This window comes from Engraulis encrasicolus, chromosome 8 (genome assembly GCF_034702125.1).
Source record: "Engraulis encrasicolus isolate BLACKSEA-1 chromosome 8, IST_EnEncr_1.0, whole genome shotgun sequence".
Taxonomy (NCBI): domain Eukaryota; kingdom Metazoa; phylum Chordata; class Actinopteri; order Clupeiformes; family Engraulidae; genus Engraulis; species Engraulis encrasicolus.
In genome coordinates, this window is record NC_085864.1 from 9137608 (window position 1) to 9147607 (window position 10000).

General features: G+C 44.6%; 1 protein-coding gene across 1 annotated transcript in view; it reads left to right on the forward strand.

Moving 5' to 3' along the window:
- dscamb (Down syndrome cell adhesion molecule b) overlaps positions 1–10000 on the forward strand; it is a 244647-nt gene that overhangs the window by 157409 nt on the left and 77238 nt on the right. The window contains exons 4-6 of the mRNA XM_063204949.1: positions 3417–3563; positions 4700–4978; positions 7448–7708. Of these exons, the coding sequence (XP_063061019.1) occupies positions 3417–3563; positions 4700–4978; positions 7448–7708 (687 nt within the window). The remainder of the gene's footprint in view (positions 1–3416; positions 3564–4699; positions 4979–7447; positions 7709–10000) is intronic.

A 10000-nucleotide genomic window follows, 5' to 3' on the forward strand; every position in this document is an offset into this window, starting at 1 on the left:
TTCAGCGCTAGGCTCTCTAAGTGTTGAAATTAATGTAATCTAGATATTTCTTAGAGTGAACACGTTTTGGGGGTGGATGATGGGCTGTGTGTGTGTGTGTGTGTGGGGGGGGGGTGGCTAGGGTGATGTGGAATGGTGTAGGAATGGTATGGATTTGGGAGGGATGGTATGGACTTGGGAGGGATGGTATGGACATGATGGGACAGGGGCAGGGACATCCAATGTTTCTGAGCCTGTACATTACATTATACTTTTGTTTTACTTTACTTTTGGCATTGTCCTCTTATGTGTGTTTATGGTGAAATGGACAAATATGTCCATGATGGAGACTAATAAAGAAGCTTAAATCTTGGTGTTGAATTAACACCTCAAAGTGTGCTGGGTAGTTTTAGGAACAGGTGGCAATGACTATGATAAAGATGCTTGAAGGTGCCATTGAAATTCTGCTGTGTCACCGTGACACTGGTCCATTTAGTCCACTTTTATCTTGACATTTATGCTTGATAATTCACGAGTGAACAAAGGCGGTAACACTAGGGTAACACACCATTTGGCATGATCTACACAAGGGTGTCATGATAACGTCATGCAATATGTTTGTTCTTACTCTGAATTAAACTCTGAATGAACTCTGAGTGCTGAACTAAAGTGATAGTGAAAGCCCACCTGGGAAACTCCAACTCCCATTGTACAGTACACAGTGCAATTACATTTATGTCTCACACGTGCAAGGGGGCAGCCCCGAAGGGAGAAATGCAGCCGGATGGTACCATGCTCAGGGTACCTCAGTCTTGGAGGAGGATGGGGTAGATGGTTAATTACTCCTGGCGGATGGGGAGTCGAACCGGCAACCTTTGGGATAAGTTTGACGTCCTAACCGCTTACCCATGATTGCCCCCAAGCACTACAGAGGTGGCACGAATAGGTGGCCGTGACTGGTAAAAGATGCTTGAAGGTTCTTGCCTGGCTGGGTGCCATGACTGCTAAAGATTTAGCCTGTTGATGTCCTCTGTAGAGTAGTGTAGGGGAAATAGGCCTTTGATCTTCCTCATAGGGCCCTTCCACTGATAAAGGACCGGCTGGCAGGTGCCATCGGAACCCTGTCGTGTCTTCATTCCATCTTAGATCGTAATGCAATGGTTATTTCTGATCGTCCATAAGTGAACAAAGGGTATATATATATAGAAAAGCAGCCTCTTCATTTTAAGTTAGCTCTGGTGGTGCATTGCACCTGAATTATTGATAAAGGTGCCTGACAATGCACAGTTCGTCCAGTACTGTCTGTGATATAAAAAGATATCCACTTTCTTTTATAAATAGCGCTAAATGGATACAGCGGGCCGCCGCGTGTATTCGAGAGGGAATTGTATTGAGTGCTGCTGTTCATATTATACGCACATTTGCATTAGTCGATGATTGGAGCACTCTAGCTACCCTGCGGGATAAACTTGGGGCTCATTAAGACAACAAAAGGGTGAAAACAAAAGCTAAGTAAACCAGAACAAAAATAAATATCACCCTGCATGTTCACTGTACGCACACTAATGAACGACGATGATGAAAACAGTTAGCCTGTTAGCAGTAATAATTAACACATTAACACATGTCTCTCTGAAATGCCTACTTGTTGTACAACATATGTGTTATATCATTTTGAATACAGCGTTTCATGTTAAGTGGAAAAAGAAACATGAAAATGACTTGTGAACCATCTGTCATCAAATAGAGACATGTAATCAGGGACATCTAAACCAACATAAAATGCTCAATTTATTTAATCTCGCTCATATAAATGTTATGAACCGTATGTTGCTTACAATGTCATAATCAGATGACTTGACTGAACATCCCCTTTGCTGTTGCCACTTGCTGTGTCCCATTCAGCCTGATTGAGACATTTTGCCTCCTGGTGGTACATGAATTCAGGAAGACAGCTGTGCCATGTATCTGTACCTCAAAACACACACACACACACACACACACACACACACACACACACACACACACACACACACACACACACACACACACACACACACACACACACACACACACACACACACACACACACACACACACACACACACACACACACACACACACACACACACACACACACACACACACACACAATGAACACACAAATTTATGACAAAGACAATTGCTTTGAACACACAGGCGTATAGCAAAGACGAGAAGTGCTCAGTGATCTTTTATTTCCCTCAATCAAATATGACATGCCTCAACCCCCTCCCACAAACACACACACACATGCGCACGCACACACATGCGCACGCACACACACACACACACACACACACACACACACACACACACACACACACACACACACACACACACACACACACACACACACACACACACACACACACACACACACCCACCCCCCGGAGGCTAACACATTAGCACGCTAACACAGGTGTAAAGGAAAAAAGGGGGTGGGAAAACAGAGCCTTTGCGTTCCTCCGCTCTCCTTCTCTCCGATGGAAGCTGACAATCGAGTACAGCAGGCGCGCTTTTTGATCCCGCTGAATTAACATAGCTCCGCAGCATGGGGTGAACTTCAAGTGACACCCCCGAAACGAGAGGGGTTTGATCACCTGCTGATGTTTGCATAGGGCGGGGTGCTTTGGGGGGGGGAACGTGGGGTTCTGAGTTGGATGTTGGGGCACTGTGCAGAGGGGAGGGGGTGTTAGGGATATCAAAGGAGGCCCCTGTTGTTGTCGTTGTCTCACTGCTGTCGTCGCGGAGCTGCCAGAGGCAAGAGCGCATCTGGCAGAGGGGTAGGGGAAGGGGAAGGGGAAGGGGTAGGGGAAGGGGAAGGGGTAGGGGAAGGGGAAGAGGCTGCGTGTTGGAGCGCACTGTGGCTGTTAAGTAGTGGGCTTGTGCAGTGTAATTGGCTGGCATGCATAGCAAAAGAGAGAGAAAGAGAGAGAGAGAGAGAGAGAGAGAGAGAGAGAGAGAGAGAGAGAGAGGGAGAGAGAGAGAGAGAGATAGAGAGAGAGAGAGAGAGAGAGAGAGAGAGAGAGAGAGAGAGAGAGAGAGAGAGAGAAGCCGAGTAAGGAAGCCACTCTAGAGCTCTCCACAGCACTGAGCCCATAATGATGGTGCCTAGTCAGGGAGAATACTTATGATGTGCACGAATGGTATCGTTTAACTCTCTTTACCTTTTTTCCTCTCTTCTCCCTTTTTTCCTTCCTCATCTGCATCTGTATCCAATATCCCCCTTGCCTCATTCCTCTCTTTCTCTGTTCATCTCCCTTTCTATCCATCCATATTCCTCTCTGTCACTTGTCCGTCCGTCTTTCTCAATCGCTCTTGTCTTCTTCCATTCCGTTATCTATCTATCCATCTCTCTATCTCTCCATCTTTCTGTATTGTTTTGCCCTCCAAAGATCCCAGATTTCACATCACGCCCTCGGGAGCCCTGTACATCCTGGATGTGGTGACGGACGATGGGAACTGGAACTACCGCTGCCTGACGCGGCACCGCTACACAGGAGAGACCAGGCAGAGCAACAGTGCACGTCTCACAGTAACAGGTCAGTACTATGGTACGTCTTTTAGTAACAGTACGTCTCATTGTAACAGATCAGTACCATCACACATCTCATAGTAACAGGTCAGTACCATCGTATGTCTCACAGTGACAGGTCAGTACCATCGCACATCTCATAGTAACAGGTCAGTACCAACCATCGTATGTCTTTCAGTGACAGGTCAGTGTACTGCCACATCTCACAGTAACAGCTCAGCACCATCGCACATCTCTCAGGGAACAAGTCAGTGCCAAAGCACAGTAACAGGTCAGTACCAAAGCACGTCTCACAGTAACAGGTCAGTACCATCTAACATCTCACAGTAACAGGTCAGTACCATCCACATTTCTTATTGACAAGTCAGTGCGAAAGCATCTCACAGTAACAGGCCAGTGCACTGGCACTGGTACTTCTCACAGTAGCAGGTCAGTACAATCGCATATCTCACAGTACCAGGTCAGTACCATCACACATCTCACAGTAACAGGTCAGTGTAACAGTAACAGTTTAGTATCATCAAAGACACCACTACATTTGAGAGTCTAGGCAGAACAACAGGTTACCTCTCACATTAACGGGTCAGAATTAACGCTACACAGGAGATACCTGGCAGAGCAACAGCGCACATCTCACAATAACAAGTCAGTCCTGTCGCACATCTCAGTGCCATTGCATATTTAGAATAATAGCTCACTACCATTACACATATTAGACTAACACTTGTCTACTAGTGCATGTCACATAAAAAAACACTAGTGTCCTTTTCACGTATTAGGGTCACAGGGATGATGTCAGGCCTTGCCGTTTTATGGCGGAAGATCATGTCTTTCTAATCCACAATCAAAAGCTCATCTCCTTCAGGAGTTATCATCCATGTGTCTAATTACATGCCATCTCCCCTGATGCCTTTCATAACCTGGACTCTCTCTCTCTCTCTTTCTCTCTCTCTCTCTCTCTCTCTCTCTCTCTCTCTCTCTCTCTCTCTCTCTCTCTCTCTCTCTCTCTCTCTTAATCCTCTCTCTCTCTCTCTCTCTCTCTCTCTCTCTCTCTCTCTCTCTCTCTCTCTCTCTCTCTCTCTCTCTCTCTCTCTCTCTGTCTCTCCCTCTCTCTCTCTCTCTGTCTCTCCCTCTCTCTCCCAGAACCCATCAACTCAGAGCCCAGCGTCCTGGATGGCTTCGAACGCAAGGAAGTCATGGTGTCCCACAGGGTGGAGCTGCCCTGCAAGGCGACAGGGTACCCGGCGCCCAAGTACAGGTGGCTGAAGGACAGCAGTCCGCTGGAGCGGGACAGCCGCTTCCGGCAGCTCAGCACGGGCCTGCTGATCGAGAACGTGAGGCCAACCGACGCGGGCAGCTATGTGTGCGAGGCATGGAACTCCCTGGGCACCGCCATCATGGTTGGACAGCTGCAGGTCAAGCGTAAGTGAAATAAATAAAAAAGCTGTTATTTTTCATTAGCCCCAGATTGCTACGTGCTCACAGCTGTGTGTGTGTGTGTGTGTGTGTGTGTGTGTGTGTGTGAGAGAGAGAGAGAGAGAGAGAGAGAGAGAGAGAGAGAGAGAGAGAGAGAGAGAGAGAGAGAGAGAGAGAGAGCAAGAGAGAGAGCAAGAGAGGGAGAGAGTTTTCTTTCCAAAGTCATCATGCTAATTGCTTATAGTTTAATGGTCCAATGAATATGTAAATGTCAATGGTTCAATGTGGCTCAAAGGGGTTCAGTTTAAGCTAGTATGCTAATTTGTCAATGATGCACAAACACACAGTGAATTGCATGACATAGGGGCTGTGGCATCTTGCTGCAGACGGTTGACTCATGAGTTTCCTTACATTTCCTGGAAGATTTTCTGTAAACTGTCAACTGTTAAAAAGGAAAAAAACACCTTGTAAGGGAGGACGTTAATATTGGATCTAGGCATTTTGAAAGAACAGTGTTTTGAAAGGACCCTTGTGCTCAAAGTCTCTTTGCACAGATTGCTCTTTGCTGGTGAGCCCATTCACTCGTTGCTAAAAAGACTCGATTACTGTATTGCTATGACATTACCTTAATCTGCCTTAGGTAACAGATTAGGACTTGGTCATTACAATATTATTGATATTAAGGCTATAACGTAGGCTCTGTGTAAAGGAGTTAATTAATAATTATTCATTAATCATTTATGACCATCATATTAAAATGAGTGTGTCAGGGTGCAGGCTTGTTGATTGTCTGCTGAATCTAAAACGGTGTATAGCTCAACAGTTACAGAAAGGACATTTATTAATTCCAAAAATTAATTCATTACTGTATATGGTCCCAATGTAATAAAAAGTTAAAGGGACACTGTGTGAGATTTGCAGTTGTTTATTTCCAGAATTCATGCTTCCCATTCATTAATGTTACCTTTTTCATGAATACTTACCACCACCACAAAATTCTAAGTATTCGTTATGACTGAAAAAATTGCACTTTTCTTACATGAAAAGGGGGATCTTCTCCATGGTCCGCCATTTTGAATTTCCAGAAATACGTTTTTAGTTTTTAGCTGCAAAAATGACTGTACTTGGACCATACTAGAAAATATTCATTTAATACTTAGTAAACTTTCATGTAAAGATCAAATTTGGCATGGGCAGCCCAATTTCAATACGCAGCATAGTTGCAGTACCTTTTTTGACCATTTCCTGCACAGTGTCCCTTTAAGGTCTAGAATTGTTTATGTACTGTAGGCCTACTATCAGCCTTTTAGTGCACACACCGTACATGTTATCTCTTCCTCCTTGTAGTAAACTGATGTCTGTGTCATTGATAAGGGATAAGGGATCAGGTGGCTTAGCCTTGGCCAGTGGATTTCCAATGGTTCAGGACATAAGTCATCTGAAAATATCCCAGATGATCCCCTTGAGTGACCGATTGAACGCGCATCTGAATGGCCATGTGAACCTACTGACATTAAAGCTAATGGTGTTTAGCGTCGCTCTAAGTCTCTAGCTAGCTATTTACAATGACTCTAATGCAGTAAGTGTCAGTCTGGGCCTTTGCTTTCCCAGAGCTGGGGAGGTTACCTTAATCCAGTCCTGTCCCTCAGACACACACAACACACACACTCACTCACATGCACACGCACACACATGCACACGCACACACACACGCACGCACGCACACGCGCGCACACGCACACACACACACACACAATCCCAAATGACCTTGTTTACCAGGATAGGTGCTGGCTGAGTGCTAAGACCTCTGAGAACTGTTGCCTTGACCGCGCTGACCTGACCTGACCTGACCTGAGTCATGTACAACTGCTCTGTTTGCGTTGGTGTAGTAATGGAATGGCCCATATTTGACGAGTAAGGCCTGTCATTACAATTTTTGGTAACTCATACAGAAAAAAGTTATATATCATTGGACTCTTTCTAAACATTAACATTGAGATTTCACAACATCTCTCAGCTCTCAACTTGACAGATTTTGCAAATCAGCACTCATAATTCGCTGGTGGAGTGAGAATCTGCATTGTCTGTGAACAGTAGTTGAGATAGTGTGCAGAGTTTTAGAACAAGTATGAAAAATGTATGTACGCAATTGAGGACAAAATAAATCTATGAAGTACTACTGTGGGTACCATTGCTTCAACATTTATTGATGGTATTCAGATGATTTTTTTGGTCCAGCCAAAAAAGCTGTACTATGTCTCTGTTTAACCGTGTACTCCCCTCCCTTCGAATGGACCCCCTCTGTCCCTGTTTATATATGATATTCATACATAAAGTAACAAATCTGACAACTTGTGAGGCCTTGTGATATGTAAGGCTCTTTTGATTTGGTCCACCAGTTTACTCCCTTCTTCAATGCGCCTAACTGTACCCCTTTTAACCGCGTCCCACGCCATCTGTCCGTTTGTCCCCCAGAGCCCCTGAAGGTGGTGGTGAGCCCCCACACCCTGAAGAGCAGTGTGGGCAGCCAGGTGTCCCTGTCCTGCATGGTGACTGGCTCCGACAAGTACGACGTGTCATGGTACCGCAACGGCGAGATGGTGACCCGGGAGAAGGGGGCGCACCTGGAAACGCTGATCATGGACGGGATGGTGAAGAGTGACGGGGGCGTGTACCAGTGCTTCGCCAGGAAGGGCAAGATGTCTGCGCAGGACTTTGCACAAGTCATCTTGGAAGGTGGGTGCAGTAGAACTGTAATTTTCTTACTACATACAGTATGTATATCTGAGGTGATCCTGTGCTATTTGCCACTCGGGTTCGAAGTCGCCACCTACCGATCAACGTTCTAGTTCGGGCATGGGAGGCACAGCATGATATTGGTGAGCCAAAGGTTCAGACCGATAGCTCAGCGCCACCGATACTGTATGAGTTCTTCTTATTATTATTTTTATTATTAAGAGAGCCATGGTTTGACCACTACTATTGCAAAGCTTTCTTCCATTAATTCTTTACTTGCATTTAACTTCAATTATCTTTCACCTGTACAGCCCGGTGGGCTATGAACTCTCAGTTGGTGATTATAGCACCCCAAGCATAAGGATTATATACAAATTATGCACAAGTAAAAGTGTCTTTACTTTGCCTACACCATACTCAAGTGAAAGTACTTAAATTGCAATTTGAGTATGGTTTGTTTGGAGCCAGACATTTAACTGCCAAAGGCTTATATTTACATTAAACTAGTTTGCTCGATAAATGTTTTGCATATATTTGATTTATGATTAAAATGAAAGGTCATCACATGTGTTGCTCATACTTGAGGAAACTAAAACATTTATAGGATTTGCTGGCACGGTACAGTATATGATCAAAATAATTTGTGCAATAACAGTAGAAATGAAAGAATATGGATTTGTTGCTTGTACTGCAAAGCTTTATGTACTGTGCGTATGGTCAGTGTGTCTGTAATTATGTAGGGCAGGAGTATTTTCTCTATTTTCGGTGTGTGTGTGTGTGTGTGTGTGTGTGTGTGTGTGTGTGTGTGTGTGTGTGTGTGTGTGTGTGTGTGTGTGTGTGTGTGTGTGTGTGTGTGTGTGTGTGTGTGTGTGTGTGTGTGTGTGTGTTGTGTGTGTGTGTGTTGTGTGTGTGTGTGTGTGTGTGTGTGTGTGTGTGTGTGTGTGTGTGTGTGTGTGTGTGTGTGTAGAGTGTGTGTGTAGTATGTGTGTGTAGAGTGTGTGTGTGTGTGTAATATGTATGTGTCTGCCATGCCTGATAATAAACCTGTAGAAGCGGCAGCTAGCAGCAGCACAGGCAGAGCAGAGCAGAGCAGAGAAAAGCAGAACAGACGCCATTATTGAATTTCCTTCCTCCGCTGGCCGGAGAGGAGCGGAGAGGAGAGGAGTCTGCTTACCTGCTCCCTGTTGCCAGGGCAACTGCCTCTCTCTCTCTCTCTCTCTCTCTATCTGTCTCCCTCTCTTGCTCTCTCTCTCTCTCTCTCTCTCTCTTTCTCTCTTTCTCCCTCTCTTGCTCTCTCTCTCTATCTCTATCTCGGCCAAGGAACTGTATAAAGAGCATATTGATCATCTATAAGGAGCGTATTGATCACCTATAATGATGTTGAGCAAGCTAGGGTTATCGTAGCGCCACAGAGAAGACAGAATTTCCAAGCCCCCCATCACCCCACCTCCACTTTTAGCCCCCCTCCCCATCTCACTAAGTGCCCTTGAAAAGGAACAGAGGATAAAGGCCAAATACAGAAATCAGGAATGAAAGGGGGGGGGGGGAGAGCAGAAAATAAGAAAAGAATGACATATCAGGGTACATGCATGATAAGATCTAAGCTGTAGCCTTGGATTTTCTTGGATTATATGCAGTAACAACAATATAGCTATGTACATGATTGCATTGTATACAATAATGGCTAAATTTATAGTACAGTAGCATTACTGATAGAGGTTACTGTAGTAGTGCTAGTATTACACTCATAATCTCGTTTGCTCCAAGAAATAAAATAACACTCAATGTGCTGTTTTCTGAACTTTTCATTTTTATGAGGTTTTTAAAAGTGTCTAATCAATGTACCTCATCAATGCTTCTATGAATGGTTATCATCACAACCCACACTGCCAAATCATTCGCTAAATGTCTGCTCATTTCCACAAGCCACTATCCCCTAATGGGTGCTATAAAATAGAAAGTCAACCCGTTATTTCAATACTTACTGCATATTTTATCCTAAATGTACTACTTAGCATTATCGTAATACAGCAGTGATGGTGTTACTCATTGGTGATTTCTGTAGTCTTATACAGTAAGCTTTTATAAAGCCCTCTCTTAACATTGTTTTCTGGCCCATGTATCCAATCTAATGTGTATTTGTATGCTTTTCTCTGTGCCCATTTCTTTCTCTCCTTTGGGTTCCCTGCTCTCCTCCATGTGTCTATATGGCTATCAACCAACCAACCATCCAATGCTCATCAAACATCTACCCAACGATCACCGGACGTCTATCCAACGATCACCGAACAT